Consider the following 18,614-nt stretch of genomic DNA (forward strand, 5'->3'; position numbering starts at 1 on the left):
TGTAGAATTTGCTAAATACACTGACGCTTTGAATTTGAATACAATATGATATATTGTAACTATTAACCCTTTTCCCCAATGCTTGCTAAATACAGCTTCTATATCCAGGATAGCTTCTATATCCAGGATAGCTATCCTATATACCCAACAAATCAAACGTTTTCAAAAACATTTGCAAACGGTTAGAAATAGAAAATGTGACCTGATCTCAGGCCAAAGTCGGAAATATTGAAAATTGAGCTTCTAACCATTACTAACTTGCTCAGTACCTACACTTACTGATGATGAATCCCCAGGTCTCTTGAATACTTGGTTACAAAGTTATGAACCTTTCATATGTCCATTTTCTTATGTTTTTTATCCTCACTTTTCATCTCAGTTTTATTATTACCGACATCTGCCTTATTGGGTCAGATCAGGTCACAAATTTCAAGAACATTTTAAAAGTATTTTTAAATGTTACTGCAAAACATTTTAACATCTTATTTTTCAAAGTGTTGACAAAATATATATTTTAAACATTTGCAAATAAATATTTTACATTAATATTACATTAATCTTTCCTGTTTGCTGAAACATCAGACTAACAAATACCAAGAAACACGCCATCATTCATATGTTTACACTTTACAGCTAATTTCAACTGTTCATGTATGCATGCAATTAATCCAGAACTATATTACAGATTCTTGACCCTTCATTGTATCAACACTTTAACACTTATCATAAAGACGAATACATTTTAAAGAAGTAAAGAAAAGGTGGTTGGCAAATGCATACCTTGCAGATTGTCCAGCTTGGTGACAAAAGACAACATGTAACTTGAAATCAGCATATGGAAGACCAACAAGCAGCTGATATGAAGGGGAACTGAAACCGAGTTAACGCTCCTGGTGCACAAGAGATACGCCCTCCAAGAGCACAAGAGCTAGGTTAGGCCATGGTGCTCCCCGAGTACCTTTGGGATTACACCTTGTTTTCCAGATCTATCCATCCCCCACCTAGTATTCTCCAGGAGTGCTTTTGGGATTAAATCTTCTTTTACCAGCCTCACCTCTCCTCCACATTCCCAGAATGGTTTGATTTAACAATTTTCTAGACGATACATTCTATGGTGTCAAGTAGTGGTGACAATAACTCAACTTGGCAAAATATAACACACTAAAAATCATCCATGATATTGCTGGTCAGAACAGAAAGTGAAATTGTGAAGTGAGTAAAAGAGATGGATCTTGGTATCATACTTCCAATTGACAAATTCTGTACCTTATTTGATCACAATATCTGATCACAGCATCTGATCCTCCCCCATCTGGTGATCAATACGTAACCATTTCTGCCTATCACCAACCCTTGAAGAAACAAGAGAAGCCAGAGTACAATAACATCTGAATCACTACCAAGGCGGCAGTGAAGTTATGTTGGACATCATCCACAAACAATTAGTGGGTTTTTAGCAGGTTCACCGTCGGACAAGTTTATAACTGTCAAGCTTTCGTCAAGAGTAGCTCTGACTTCTTCAAGACAAAGTACCTAAGACTGAGACATGTCTAATACCTAAGAATGAGATATGTCCTGAAGAAGTCAGAGCTACTCCTGTCGAAAGCTTGACAGTTCTAAACTTGTCCGACGGCCAACCCGCTAAAAACCCACGAATTCCCGTCGTAAAAGCATAACCTACAATCATCCACAAAATTATGTGGGACTCTAATAAAACTGTTTATATCAAACACACAGCATTCTGGTGAAAACTGAAGATATATTGTTGATTGTAATTTTGCATGCAAGATTTAAAACTTGATTGCATCATGAAATATTGAACTCCTGGGTCCATATGCACAAAACAGGTTAGATCTTGTCTAACTATGGAGATTAGTCATACGGAGTACTTTTTGGTGTTTATATACCTCATTCTACATTTATAGATCCTGTTCAGGGCAATAACATGTAGCTTTTAGATCGGTGCAGTGTAACTTTTGTACTTTGCTAGGAGCAAAGGAGGAAAACAAGTAAAAGGACCCCCTCCCTTAATTCTAATCTCCACAGCTAACTTGTTTTGTGCATATATGGACTCCTGCTGTTTAAATCACATACTTTTGAAGTGATCTAAACTTTCTATATAGCAAAATAATACACAATGGTGTAACTACACACATTCAAATTCATTTTTTATGTACATGTTTCTGGCAGTGTTTGAACTTATATTTACTAATTTGTTTTTCAAACTATAATAATACAAAAATTACATGAAGATAACCAAACCCTTGTAAGGGAACAAAGCAAAATATAAATGAGGCTTTACAGCAGTGAATCTATAATATTTGGCAAGGTCCTTCGGCAGTGTGCGACTGGTCACACGATTCTACCCAGCTTGATCAGCTAATGAGGTGCCGATGTGATGATGGCGTAATTCAATTAGCCAATCAGAACCCCATTTCTGTATTTTTCCTCTAATCAGCGCCAAATTGGCAGAGCGCTGAAGAACCTTGCCAAAAACAATAGTTATATGGCTTCATTAATTTCTTAGTTTGTTCCCTATAGTAAGGCTCAGAGTCGACTATAGATTAAAGGGCAAAGTCCCTCTGCTTTGAACGCAATGAGAATTCTTGCATATACATTAGGGCCGATTGTTCTATCGCTGTGTCTAACAAATCATGCCAGTACTGCGGGCCTTTGCATTTTTAGCTACCAGCCCACATAATAATTAATATGCTGCCTGTTGGAGCACCATCTCTGTGTTATTAATCTATGTAGTCATAACTCTGGCTTAAACATTCCAATGAAGAGACCAAAATCATAGGTTCAATTGGGCAATAGTCATGATTCTGGTTTTGCTAGAACCTTTAAATCTGATTCTAGTTTTAATGAGACTGGTGCTCCCTCAATCAGACCCAATGCCCTGTCCATCAGTCCTGGTACCCACGCCCTTCATATTTGAACAACCCTACACTTTTATCAGCAATTTTACCATCCCCATGTAAATGGTTTAAATGGTATTAATCAGCCAATGATATGTGGTTACTTCATGACTCTTAAATCTTCAGCCAATGAGGATGCAACATTTTTCTCAATTTCCAGTTGCATTTAAATATTTGCATACCACTTCAAGGTGGGTGACCAGATTGACAGCATTGGTATCGGGTGAAAGCTCAGACTTTTCTCATAACTCTTAGAAACAAACTTTAGAGTTTAGACCTGAAATATGTTTTGTTTTAAGCAGCATGAACAAAATAGTATGATGGGGCACCACCCTGATAGTCATTATACTGTTCTATGAGCCTCTATGGTACACATTTTGATTGCAGAATCCAAATCACTGTTGCAATTTAACTGGCAACTTGGATTAAGAAAGTTTAGGTGATGAGTCTCAATATGTAATAGAAAACATGTTACAATCAGTCCACCCTCTTTAAGATAACTGATTTACAGCTTGACAATTTTTTATCTCAAATCCGATGAAACCAAACTATATTGTATTCTTACATGCAAGAGTGAGATAAATTTAAGTAACTAGTGCCAACATCTCATTTTACAATATTGTGAAAACCCTGTAAAAATAAAAGAGGTAGAAAAATATAAATACATTTTTATTGTAATTCTACATAAACACATTGCTTGAAATCAAACTATTTGCTTTAATTTAATGGCATTTCCTTGGAAGGATTTTAAAGCAAGCTAATAACAAAACAATGAAACAAAATCTCATTATCCGAAATAAAATTTTAAAAAAATAGCGAAGAAATGTGACATGATCTGATCCAATCAGGTTTTTAATAGCAAAATTGAGTTATTATCATCAACTTGACCAATATCCAAAGCATGCTATTACTGAAACCCTTACATATTTTACAGCATACTTGGTTGCAAAGTCAGGAGAATAATGCACATGCTTTCTTTTGCATGATGCATCCACACTTTGACCTGATTGGATAAGACTGCCTCACTATTTATACAAATATTGTGTTGTAAAGTAACTAATACTTTGTCTAAATTTATGAAAAATTACACACATTGTCTATCTCCTGAATAAAATTGATAGTGTGACAAGTTCACTTAACCACATGCGTGCACAACTGCCTTTCTTACAGTGCCCCTGATTGGTTAATTACATGAGATTATCATCGGAGTAACCAATCACAATCAGTGTTCGATTTACCTGGATTCGCATCGCAAAATGCGAGTCATTTTTTACAAACTGCTACTCAACTACACAGACCAGTAGCAAAAATGCGATCCCAAAAATTGGGGAAAAATGCCTACTTGCGATCGTGAACCACGCTGATATACCATCATTTGCAAGTTGCCATTTGTCGAAGTCAAAAATGTTTCCATAAATTCTATTTCCAAGAAAATAATCCACAAAAATATGACTCAAAAGTCCCTAAATCGTGATGTTTACGCCATTAAACTAAATACAGTATCCTCCTTGTATGCAAATTTATTTCCATGACGTGTTGTGTTACAAACTGTGTTACAATGTATTACCAGATAACTAAAAACGTGCATATTAATTTTATGACGTCATAGAAGTAGCACTGTTTATATGGTGTATAGTTCAGTGGTGAGATGGAAATATCGTGTGTCCTTGGTGACAATCTTCCAAAATTATACAAGATTTTTAGGATTTCATAGATTCCTCACATTATTTTAATGCTTCAGCTAATAAATTAGTGAGTTTCCTCTACTCAAAAATGTAGGACTCCTCTTGATTACTGAAGGAAAATTTGCGTTTAGAAAGGGCACACGATAATCAGCTTAGGAAGTTTAGGTGCCGAATTTTGAACCACATTCGGTCTGCAACACTGCAGTTGCATAACATTTTTTAAGCATTGAGTACTGGGATTGAGTAATCTGTGAGAAGATAAGAAAATACAAAAAATCGATAAAATATGGTGAAAACAAACTGCTACTCAAAATTTTGGAATTGCTACTCAAATCTGAAAGTGAGTAGCAATTTTTGCTACACAAAAAAATAGATGAAAATCGAACACTGATCACAATATATCTTTTAGCAAGTCAGTCCACCAGACTATTCTCACATATTTTGGTACCACATCCCTGATTGGCTAAATATACAACATAGTCCTCTTCATAACCAATCAAAATAGTTGTAGGCAGATAAGTTTTAACTGGTAGTACCCATGGGGTTAAATACACACACTAATTTGGAAACTGAGCTCTTCTTGTATTTGTCTAACAATACCTGGCATAGTTCACAAAACTTTATGCGAGTGCAATACAATATACACTCTGCATATTCATCTGAGTGGCTACAAAAATGTATGTGGTTCTAAGAGTGTTGAAATCACATTGGTTTTTTGCTTCTTTTTTTTGCATAAATTCAAATTCTTAACATTTGTCTGAATGAATCAGACTGTGTGACAAATACTTACTCTTTATTTCTGTCCAGTAAGATTAAATTCAACACACCTGCCTATAATTTGGTGCGCCTTAATTTCGGTAGTGACGTCATTGCTTTTTTGCAGTTGTGCCGCAAGCCTGTCAACAATCCGCCTCTATACACATGCGAGTACACTCAGCACAAGCAAAATACGCACCTGTGTTACTACCCAACTTGAGCTGAACTGGGGTTTCGTTATACCAATATGATTCGGGGGGTGTACAGTATGGTTTGCCACCGGAATTTTTTTGTAATTTGTTGACCCAACATTTTTTTAGCCAGGACGGCGATCAGAAATCTAAAAAGTAGGGGGGGGGGGGGTAGGAATCAAAATTTTGTTCAAATAAATTTTTGTAACTAGTAACTACTATACCATTAACAGTAGGTCTATTACGTTACAACGCCACAATTTCGTAACACATTAATCTTTTTTATGGCTCTCACAATTTGCCGACAATCACACATACCTTTGACTACATTTGCTGACAGTCACATGGTTTTGACGACAGCAGTCAAATTTTGCCGACAAAATTGTGTATGGGGGGTGTCACACCCCCATACCCCCCTCTAGCGACGGCCCTGTAGCTGAACCAAATTATAGAAGTTTTCACATGGTTCCTCTGTGAGAGCTAAAATAAAGTCAAATTTATTTTTGAGCCCAGAATCTCCCGTTCACTATAATCAAATTAAGTATTTCTTGGCCAAACTGGAACACTGTGAACGCCAGTGGCTCCGCCATAAACAGACGCGAATATAGCGCGGTACAGAAGAAAGTATACACGCGCCTTACACTGCGTACCCGCTTAGTACACTACATGGACGCAACGCGCATGTTCCGGTTTGGCCAAGAAATACTTAATTTGATTATAGCACTGGACATTACTCTCTTTGAATACTTACTTACCAAAGAAATTAGGAGAACTTGATTCTGTATACAATGTAGCTCCATGTACAGCCCTACAGTAAATCTACCATATTGTCAGGGATTAAATACACCTCTGCACCACAGGAGCATCCTAACTAACTTCACATTCACATCCTCAATAAGTTTTGCCTGAAACTTTTTGAGGTACAATACAGTTTTTATACAAAATATATACACATAATCATATAAATATTGATTCAATATGAATGGTTTTACAAATAACCCCGTAATTCGGAGTGCAGCATCATGAGTTGTTATTATAGACTGGCAGTGGGGTCTTTCTCGGGGATGTCACAGTATTTGAGAGTGCGAGAGAGTGGTCACTCAGTAGTAACCATATCACAGCAATACATTGGAACTGTGTGGTGCTAGACTTGCCCATGCTTGTTGACCTTTGAGGTAAAATACAATTACAATCTACAATACACACTAGCATTACTGACTGCACTTGATAAAAGTACATCAGATCGTCTTTTATATGTGACACATTCTCAAAAGGAAACTAGGTTTCAATATTGACATTTCTTTACCCTGGCAGATTTAAAGGTAGGTAGTCAGATTATTCCTACTGTGTTTTGTACCTCACATTGAGGCTTGTACCAAAATAATGCAATTCCCAAGTGTTGAGGTAAATTGCACAACCTGTTTTGATATTAGAATATATTTTATGCCTAAAATTTCGCCGGGATTATGAGAAAAATATGAGCTTTTTTCTGAGGAAAAAGTGGGCTGTTGATCGGGTCACCCATCACCGAATATCAAGCAAAGAGAACTTTGCCTGTGTGAGATCATGGATGGCAGCCCTATATTTAAATGCATGACGGATGAACGGCACACATGCCATTATTCGTGGGTGCTCATATTTCACACAGATAACATAATGACAGAAATATGTCGAAGTCAAATTCAGTAGTAGGGTCTGACTTCTATAATCACAACTTACATATACTGTAAAAGTAGAAATTTTCGCGAGGTTTTTTATTTTCGCGAATTTCGCGAGTAGACATAAAATCGCGAAAATAAAAACTCGCGAAAATAACCTTTTGCATAAGTTTCTATTGTGTCAATATCAAAACCGCGAAATTTAATTCTCACGCAATTGACAAAATCTTCAAAATCGCAAAAATATCTTCTCGCGAAAATATTGACTTTTACAGTATTCTGTCAAAACATGGATAAGTTGGTCTCTTGTTTTAGATGTTGAAATCAAGTGACTGTATATCTCTTTACGGTTGTATGCACAAAACAAGTTGAACTAGGTCTAACTTTAGACCTGGTCTAACTATGAAGATCAGTCCAATGGATAAGGAACTCTTTGGTATTTACATAACTTAAAGTATATTGTTTTAGATCCTATTTGGGATAAATACATCATTATACATGTAGCTAAAATACTAGATGGCTGCAGTTTAACTTTTGGACTTTGCTAGGAGGAAAGGAAAATGATCCCTTCCGAAGTCTAACCTCATGTAGTTAGACCAGATCTGGTCTAACTTGTTTTGTGCATACGGCCCAATCAAATCAAATCAAATCAGCCCTTAGGTTTTGACTACTATGGGGAATAGATGCAACATACAGTCCATTTGGCTTCCTCCATGCAGTGATGTCAGCACTTTGTCACAGTTACTTTGCATGTGATGCACTACCTTTGATTGCGCATGTAAACATGCCAGTTCTTTGATTCAATGCAAACAATTTTATATTGCGCCCACTGGAGCATCATGATGTCACTGTCACGAGAACATCAAATGGATTCTAGTGCTTTCATATGACAAGTTAAAACACATCTTTGTGTTACCACACGGGCCACAAGTCTAGCTTGAATTTGCAAATCGATTCGCACAACAGTTCTTGTAAATAATTGAGCGTGAATCAAAACTTTGAACAACATTTTTGAGTATCAAACGGTAAGAGCCAAGTCTAATTCACACACACACTCTATATAACCACGCTTTGCTCTGTGATAAACTTCCACATGTACCTTTGCATGCTTATAAATAGGAACAAACCTGAAATTTACAGTTTATCAACCTTTGATCATACTGAAAACATTTAGCCTACTGAATACAACTTACTGAACAAATTCATATAGTAATCAACAGGTGTTAACTATTTGTACTATCATTCTGTATTTGAGTGACATCACTGTGAGTGCTTACTGGTGGAACACCGTGATATGTTGATCCATTTGACATGAAAGATGCATTACCGGTGGACGGCTTGTGATGGAACTGATCATGTGATGGGTCACCTGACCTGTCATGTGATTCAGAACCTGGATAAATAACCGATTTCTGTACTGACAGATTTTGCATACTTGAAGGTGTTTCGGCAAAGCTTACGTTTTCTCCTCCTTCCTTTTGTATTGCCTGTGATCCATCGCTACTAATCAAATTTGGCAAAGACGTGTCATTTCTATGCTCATAAGTATCTTTTGCTGCAGTATCGTTACTGTCAAACATCTCTCTTTCATGCTTGTATCTGACCACATTAAAATCATGCATGTCATGTGAATGGTCAACCCCATGATGAACAGAGTGATGTCCATTTAGATTTGGTCCAGCTAATTGTCCCACATTTGTGTGGTCCACAGATGGAAGGACAGCGTCCACAGCATCAGATAAAACTAATGGTGGCAGTGCAACATGCCCTTCATCACCAAGCCCTACATGCATCTCTGCTGGCAGCGAATTTGTGCTGTCAGTAATACCTTGCTCAGAACTACTCGCATTTACCCCACCTGAAGATTGCCCTCCCAAAATTGCAGTAGCATGTTCTGGGTGATTTGGTTGGTGTCTGCCGATAAGATTATCTTGATCAGGATCAAATGGATCTGACAAATCCCCTGACGAATCAAAATTAGCTGGATGTGTGTGAGCTAGACCCAGAGGATCAGCCGATGACTCCAAACGTTGAACATACCCCTCTGCATCTTCGTCATCTGAGCATTCTGGAGAGGATGGTGGGTAGACCTCGGCTCCATGGAAAATGTAACGACTTGGAGGAACAAACAGGAAAGAGGAAGCTGAAAAGAAAGAGTTAAGATATGTTAATTTACATTGATAATAAACAGTTGACGACCAAATGGTCCAGGGTTCGGTTTTTGCCAGCAAAGTGTCAAAAATCTATTTTTGCCTGGTTTAAACTGTTAACAGAAACTTGTATAGTCAATCAAGTATTGAAAAATGACACAGAAAGCTCATGAACAGAAGCACACAACTTTAAATGAGAGTCCTTGGAATGAAAACAAATTTGATATGACACATTTCAGTTAAAGGGGGTACTACACCCCTGGCCAATTTTGTGCCCATGTTTGCATTTTTCTCAAAAATTATAGCGTATTGATGTCAAGTAAGATATGTATATGTATATTATAGGGGCAAGGACTACAACTACTGCACTGAAAATTCAGCAACTCGAGGCAAGTAGTTATTGATTTATTGAGCAAATATTGGTTTTTCACTCATTTTTGACTGTAACTTCACAACTGTTGTCTGTGCTGAAATAAAATTTCCAGTGCATTAGTTGTAGTGCTTGCCCCTAGAAAGAAATAAAAACCCATGCCTTTGGAATTTTTGTTACTTATAATTACATGTTTATTCCAGAGGCTTTTATATGAGAAGCAAAAACATGTACAGTTAATACTTTTGGTTGTGGTTACCACAGTTCACCTTGTTTTTGTTCACATCATGAAACATCTCTCAGGTAGTAAAGTTTACTGAGGTCATGAAAAAAAGAGCTTTCTTCTGATACCAAAATCTCACTTTTAATGAAGAAAAATGGGGGATGAAGTTGTTGATTGAGTCACACCCCTTTAGCAAAAGGCATAGAATAATATAATAATTCTATTTCATCTTAACCCCATGAGAACTACCTGCCGATTGGCCAAAAAGAAGTTTTCATTATCAATTGGCCCAATCAGCAACATTGTAAGCATAATTTCACCACACAAAAATAATTGGGGTGAATTATTTGCAAAGCTCCATTCTGATTAGTGATTAAAGTGAAGATATCATGTAATTGACCAATCAGAGGCAGTGTTTGATCAGCAGGTAGTACTCAGGGGGTTAATTACTTACGAAGAAGATAGGTTCCAATACTGCTTCTCCTCCTCTTCTTCTTCCCTGGATGCTCCGATGCTGGATCTGCATTTTGGGATTGACATGCCTCATTGGAAGACCCTGCTGTCTCCTGCCCTCCTGCATTATCACCCATGACGCCAGATGTTCCACTCGCACTTGATTCCACTTTAGATGCATCTCCACTAACACCACATAGTGCAACTTCTGGGTGGTGTGGTACAGCAGGGTCAGATCTTGACACCTGTTCACTATCATCAGCTGAATCGCATTTAATTTCAGCATTAGGTTGTGAATCTACCATTTCGTTCTCCAATCTTGATTGTTTGATGTCACTTTTATCACCATGTTCTGTGGCATGACTGTTAGCTTCAAACAGTCTCTCCTGTTGCATACTTGAAGAAGTGCTAGGTACATCTCTATTTTCCATAAGTTTATTATCTTTTTCACCTCCAGTGGAAGAACCGACCCCACTGGTAGTTTCGTTGTTTCTTTGACTGTTACTACTTGTTTCACTATTGGATGGAACTTGATCACTTTGACTTTTAGATGAGATATCTTGTGCATTGCTGACTATCTCTTCAGTACTTTTCACTGAGTCAGACGTGCAATGTTTATCTTTGGTGGATAGTCCTGCTGCCTCAGCTTCATTAGTATCGTTGTCCGGTTGTTGCTTGTTATGTGTGGCATCACTGCTGGAGGACACACCATCTGCATCTTGAACTTCTTTTCCCAGATGCATTCCACTGTCAGCAGGTGGTGGATTGGAACTTGAGTCCTGAAATAGAAAAAAAATTACAACTTCATTGATCTGTATTTTTCAATATCTTACAGAAATTACTGCACAGTTTATATATAAACAATTCTCAAACAAAAACAAAGGATAGTGACCACTTTTGTGCGATTTTAGCCCGATAATATGGTCCAAGACTATTATGGTCCGGCACCATATGGTACAGAAGCATGTTTGACTTATAAATATTTTCAATTTAAGTACATGCTCCAGGAGCATATTTGACTACTTACATGTACAAATATTTTCAATTTAAGTACATGCTCCAGGAACATGTTTGAATTGGAAACATGCTCCAGGTCTCCAGGAACATGTTTGAATTGGAAACATGCTCCAGGTCTCCAGGAGCATGTTTGTCAAACATTCTCCTGGAGCATTCTAAGTCAAACATGCTCCTGGAGCATGTACTTAAATTGAAAATATTCATAAGTAGCCAAATATGTAAGAAGTACATTATGGCTTTAAAAAGACACAAAAACATTAGGAATAGTTTGTCTCCTTATGAAACATCGTCACATGAAACATGTATCTGTTTTCTCCAGGCCTGCTCATCATAATTCCTATGCTTACTTGGTTAAGGACAGGTGGTGTAGGTGCATTCTCAAACTCAATCCTAGCTTGTCTTTCTGCCACCATCCCTGGACTCTCTGGCATCTCCAACGTCTCTTGAAGCTCTGCATCACTGTGACATATATGATTCCAGCCATCACCAAGGCGACGACATAGCTCATTGATGATGACGTCTCCGGCACCCAATAGCTCGATGTCAAAGGTCATGTGGCGCAATGGCTCACGGTTGATGAGAATTTGGGGAATATGTGCTGGCACCATGTCTATGCAATTACAAAAAAAACAAATATATTTACTAATTATTCAAACCTGTAAGATATTTTAAAAAGAAAATAAACATTAGGGATAGCTGTCTGCTTTCCCATATAAATTTCTTGAAAATCACCTCCACAGCCATAAGACATTTTATGCTGAGGCTGCAATCTCGGAATTGCTTCAGTTTAAGATCTCATCCATGTATTGCTTTTTACACATCTACTGTGACTTTTCAAAAAACATTCTTATGAACTATCACAAACTTCAACTACTTGATTCTTTGTTGCGAATCGTCTTGCAAACATGCTCTTGCAAGAAACTGTCGACCTTGAAATTGATTGTTTCTGAAGAGCATGTAGTTTATATGCATATGTGGTTTCCATCATTTTTCAAAATACATCACTATCACAAATCCATTAAGTAATCAATCATGGTCACAATCACAATATAAATTTTAACTATAGTTTCACTTACTAGGAATAGTCGCCACTGGTCTGACTTTCAGAGAAGATCCAATGACAATCAGGAGATCAGTGTGTTCTTTATCTTCCTCCAATGAATGGTAGAACTCATTAGGAAGGCCTTCTCCAAAGAACACAATCTCTGGCTTCATAACTGACTGCACTTCAGTGTCTTGTGGACACTTTGGACATGCAGGGACAACCTGTGTAAACGAAATCAAGAATCAACTTAAGTGACTTTAGATTAGGTCACTGCAATGTTAATAAATAAACAAAGAGACTGGTCTAACAATGACATATGATTTTAGTTTGTTCAGCTTATAACAGGCGAAAATGTTTCAGTTTTTGTTACTGCGCACACCAATTCAGTCCCGACTGAGTGCATGCCAGTCACACATTATACATTTGCATCGGTAATATGTCGGGCATTGTGAAAAATCTAAACATTTTGCTTTGGACCTCGGAATCTTGGGATATTCCTCGGTTCCAAAGGCAAAATGTTTAGATTTTTCACAATGCCCTCCAAATAACCGATGCGCAGTTATTAACCTCTAATTATTCAATAGGCTTATTGGTCTTTATCCAATTCAGTACTAGTTTTAAAGTGCTCACAGTATGCATGCAAAATGGCACCCAAAGAACAATGTTAGCTGCTGAGTGCTGACCAACTATTTGGTACGTTTTTGTAGGCACACCAGGAGGATATGGAAAAGTATCAGAGTTCAGGAAAACCTCTAAAAATAAACAAGTACGTATCAAAGCATTGAGTTTGTACCCAATTGCAGCCAGCAAGGTATGCATGGAAATGGTTTATATGGTGTTTATGTCCTGTCATTACGGGCAAACAGTTATTGTAAGTAACTGAACTCTTTTAATCCCTGCCTCTGTTTGTTTCATGGATTTTTGTGTTTACCTGGTTGAATATATCCTCCCTGATAGCATCTGCATCTACTTTGTAACCACAATTGGTGCACTTGGCTGTAGCAAATGAACCTGTCAATGAAATAAATCATACATTAATATGTCACATAATCTGATCCATGCAGGCCAAAGTTGAGATTATTGTAAAATTGTGATATGCACAAATAAGCAACAAACTCAACACCTGTAAGAAAATTAGCATTGAAATAGCTGTGCACCTAAGTGTGCTATAAAGGGTGTTTACATGGATCTCGGTAATACTGTGTTTGGATACTGGGCAAGTTGCTGAATAAAATAAAATTCTAAATATTGCCTACTTGTAATGATTTGGAAAACAGTATAACACATGTTTTTGAAACAAAAGTTACAGCTTTCTCCATGTTTCTGAAGTACCAGATAAATTGAGGAAAACTTGCTTATTGTTTATTCCAAGGCAAAGGAGTTGAACCTGCATTTTTTACAGGACGGAGTACCATCTCTCTTTCGTTATCCATTAGGCCAGACTCCACTGTGAAATGTTGCTGTGGGGGGATCAAAACACCTCCTCCACAGGGAGTCTGTCACCTTCCCAGCATTTACGGATGCCAGACCCGTTTATACACATGGGTGGAGTGGAGTGATTAAGATAAAGTGCCTTACTCAAGGGCATAACATGATGGTGTCGCCTGGGCTTGCTAGGAGCCCGTTCTGCTCAGCCACCATGCTCCCAAAATTGAACAATGCCAATTTATCCCTCATATCGTATGTACACAAACCTCTTCACAATTGATTTTTTGTTACATCTGTTCTGTTACATACCATGACATTGTACAACTCTGCTAATCCCCGCCACCTGTTCCAATGTGTCAATGTTCTGAGTATAATTACGTAGCAATTTGCCATGATGCTCCAGAAGAGAGATGAATTTGTGACTTGTAGACGGTCGAAATTGACCAGGATATATTTCCTAAAGAGAAAAGATACAAGTGCAGGTTAAAATAGGTATTTTATTTGAGAGAGAAAGTAGACAAATTAATGTATGAATGCTGTAATGCTGAGCATTAACAGTCAGTTTTAGAAACATGTCCAATTTCCTGAACAATAATACACATTTTTCACCTATTAATAGGCATGTCCACTAAAAATTGAAGTACTTTTAAATTGATTCAGACCTATCTTATTGGCTGGGAATTGATGAAAGAAATATTTTGGCGTTTAAATAATCTTAATCGGACGTTTCATTCCAGAGATATGGCCTTTTGAGTGTTACGGTTTTATATAGGGCTGCTAGAACATGTTAAAAAGTTAAAGTCCAAAAGGATTACTAACAGAAAGTGCAATTTTAAGGTACTTTTTCTTAATGTATTTATTAACTAGCGTTATCTGGAACATTATATTTGCTTATAACAACATGAAAATAAGATCATCCTGAAAATTTAATCGATTTTGTTGACATACAACAAAAATATAAGACCTCAAAACCCATGGTTTGTTTGGTGAAACCGCAAGCATGATCATAGATGGCCGCCATGGAAAATATCTCCATAGAGGAGATGAACAATAAGTGCATTATTTCAAATCAGGGGTTCAAATTCGCAATCAAATGCGGGAACCAGTTTAGGTTCTCGCAAATGGCTTTTGCGAGAACCTTTGGTTCTCATCAGAACCAGGCTTTTGATTCCCGCAAAATATTGAGAAAAAAACCCTGTAAAATCATAATACCCTATAAATAGGTGGGAATTTGTATGCAACTTACTATAACATTATTAATAACAAAACCAAGTTGATTATCTTTTTTTGTTAAAAGCAGCTGTTTCAACTTTGAATCCTGAATTAAAGTAATTTTAGTTTACCGAAAGTAAAATACTGACTACACACAGCAAGCTCAGCAACTTTCTTTTGAAGCTTATTAAACTTTGACTATCGCTGTGACTTACCTATCATGCATTAATGAACCTCAACATAACATTCATGTATTAAATATAGTGCAGTTTAAAAGGTTTTACACCCGCATGAGTTCTATTTTTGGAGAATTTGAGTGATTTGAGGCCGCGGATGACCCAATCTGCTACTGCTAGCTACGCGATGAAGAGATGTCAAAATAATGAAAATATACCATATACCGCAATACCCCTAATATCTATTTACGTTTATTCATACCTAAATTTATTACAAATTTCCATAAATGTTCGCTGAAAATTGCTTAAAATAGCTTTTGTATGTACTGTCATATGATTCGCAATTTTAAACGATCTTTTCAAATGAAATGCAAATTAAATTAAATTAAATTTATTCCACGTATTATTCTGTACATCGGGTAAAGGGTGAGCACGTGTGTAATAAATGACGACGTCATTTGACGATTAATTATTCATGTTTACTAGACACTTTCGTAAGAAAGAGATGCCGTGATTGGTGGAAATACGTGAGATGAAAGTGATTAACCAATGACATAGACGCTTTTATTACTAGCGAGGTCATATCTATTATTATGGGATGGTGGGTTGTAAACACAGGCCAGGGCGAAACTTTCACGCTCTGTACGTGATCGTACAATATAGTACATGTAATCGACAGCTAAAATGATGAAAACTTTGCCTTTTTTCCCCAACATTTCAGAATTATATTCATGGATTAATGAGATTATTAAATCACATTTCCGTTGCAGTAAAAAAGGTAAAAATAACACAAAATGTGATCTTGGACTTCCAAGCTTGTGCGCGAACCAATTTTGGTTCGCCCAGTTGCAACCCGGCGAGAACCGTCACGCGCACCGGTTCGCGTCGGATTTGAAACCCTGCAAATGAATGGCGGTAGTCTTAAACATTGTTCAATCTTTTACGGTCAGCACATTTTATCTTCAAAAATTATTGTATTTCATCATGGCATAAGTTTGGTAATATTAATCACTACCAATTTTGAGAAATTTGCTCCAACTCAAAGGTTATCTTTAATACATTGAGCAATACACTGTGTGTGCATGGAAGCCATGATGGCTAGCATATGAAATGGACATGGTAGGGAGAAGTGCATGATTTGAGATGGGCCGCGGTAGGCTTAAACATTCTTAAATTTCTTAACATCCTGTACATTTTGTCTTCAAAAATAGTTACATTTTATGACTATGTAAGTTTGCTTGTCTGATTCACTCCAAATTCGGAAATAATTGCGTTTGAACACCTGATGCACGGAATGGTGTCACTTCAACCTGTTGTAGTTCTCATCTCATTAAATTTTTCATTAAAAAAGTTGATCTCTGCATGGAGGAAGGTCCTCTCTATTTACTGACCAATCAGGAAAAAGTTTGGTTAATGTTTTTCCGGTGGAATCAGGAATTTCTTGAAACACCCTGATATAGGCCTACATTTGGATCAAAAACAAGTATGTACGCCAACAGGCCTGGGATTTCTTGTATCGATCAGTTTCTCCATAGACAATACGTGTGTGAGTGCACGCACACAGTAAATGAAAAATGGTTCTAGTGGAAACTGTATGGACAGTGGGCATCCCTACTATTAATGCACAACACAGAAACGTGCAACATTTCATAATTAGAGATATATTCATACTAAAAATACGGCAATACAAATGCTTCTACCCATAAAGTAAAGAATCATTATTATGGGGTGCACATTGCACAAGCATTCAAAGGCACAGCACAATAGGCATAGTAAAATTAGACCCTCCACATATTTGTCTAAACTCTTCACAATTTTTCTGATTGGGGGCTCTCTACATTTTACAGGCAATTATGTCACTGTCAATGGGCTATTCCAGGTGCAACACATAAACCCCCTATGGATGACATGACCTCATCTCCTACACAGGGAGTGTAGATTTGAAATGGAGTCACCCATAAAAAATTCAGACTTCCTGTGTGGGAGATTAAGATCATGTCTTCCAAAGAGGAAGACCTTTTTGGTATACCCCGAAAGCCTCTCCAAATTTAACTGAGAAAATGTGTTCAATACCACCGCATATTCTCCCAACATACACAAGAATGTGCACAGGCATGACTTTTGGATGGTTTTGGGGAATCACTGGAATGGTCTATTTACTGATGATGCCATCCTCCAGCACCTCATATTTGAGACCAATCAAGGCATCTTTCCTGCAACCAATCAATACTTGGCTTACTTGTATATCTTACTTGTATCTTTCAGAAATCACAAGGAGATGATAGGTTACACACAAAAAAACGAAGCCTGGAAATTAATATTGAAAAAAAAACACCCAGAATTTACAAGTTAGAAAAGCGGAAATATTGTGGCTTTAGGTTATCTGGATGTCATTCAGCATACCTTTGCAAATTTAAAGAATGGTCTTGGATCCTTCTGAAATAATGGATATCAAACATGGCTGATGGATCAGGTAGATCTGGGAAGTCCACTGCTAACCTGGCGTAGATTCCATCCCGGGACCGGAAATCAGGAATGCCACATGACACCGACACCTGCAGAAGACATAAGAATGCAAAGAATCAAATTAAACTGGCAAAGGTGATGATTATCATCATTATTGTGACTTCAAGGATAGTCAGTTAATTCAATTCACAAGCTAAATGTTGTACCATTTGGATATAATTGGATAGTCCTACATAAACCAGGTAAATGATAATCCAGAAAATCACAAGCAAGCAACCATTTTCAAGTGATCCAACAGTTGAAGTTAAATTACTTAGTTGCAGTTATGATCCGCCAATTTGTGGTTTATTCAGTTTTAAGGCGCGCAAGTGCAATCGCACACCATCACAAACCTTAAATTGCCTGTCCGAGTGCAATTTATAGCACACCTCAATTCCTATACATCTTACCGCTCGTGCAATTTAATATAATATGCCCTGACAGCCTACCTAACATTTCCAGAAGTGCAATTTATAGCACGCCTGTTATTTTCAAAACTCAATCCCTGGTTTATCCAAAAAGAGTTAGAAGTTCATATTTTTCTTCCTGTGTGTTTGCATGTTTTTGTTGTTGTTGTTTTTTTCAGCTTAGTTGTCCTCATCCTCAATTTTGGCTCGCACCAAAATAACTTACCCCTGCTCCAGTAAGAACCAAGATCCTATTGCTGGTCTGCATAAGTCTTAGAACATCATTAAGCGTGTTGACAGTGTCCAGTTTCTTACTGACGAGGTTCCTGAAGCATTTTGAAGTAGTCCAGAATGAGGGACCACATTTCAAAGTCGTCCATGTCATCGGGTAGGCTGGCAGTGCTAGGTTTTTTTTTAAGG

The 18,614-nt window shown here is 37.3% G+C and overlaps 1 protein-coding gene across 1 annotated transcript; it reads right to left on the bottom strand.

Annotated features, from left to right (window-relative positions):
• Positions 1-4,995: 4,995 nt before the first annotated feature.
• On the bottom strand, positions 4,996-18,596 carry LOC140171454 (uncharacterized). Its single transcript, XM_072194722.1, is given in 10 exon segments — positions 4,996-9,351; positions 10,406-11,183; positions 11,769-12,031; positions 12,498-12,687; positions 13,398-13,477; positions 14,204-14,351; positions 17,686-17,720; positions 17,723-17,837; positions 18,421-18,508; positions 18,510-18,596. Coding segments are annotated over 10 exon segments (2,682 nt in total). The 5' UTR covers positions 18,575-18,596; the 3' UTR covers positions 4,996-8,431.
• Between the last annotated feature and the right edge of the window lie 18 nt (positions 18,597-18,614).

The sequence above is a fragment of the Amphiura filiformis genome, chromosome 15, assembly GCF_039555335.1.
Source record: "Amphiura filiformis chromosome 15, Afil_fr2py, whole genome shotgun sequence".
Taxonomy (NCBI): Eukaryota; Metazoa; Echinodermata; class Ophiuroidea; order Amphilepidida; family Amphiuridae; genus Amphiura; species Amphiura filiformis.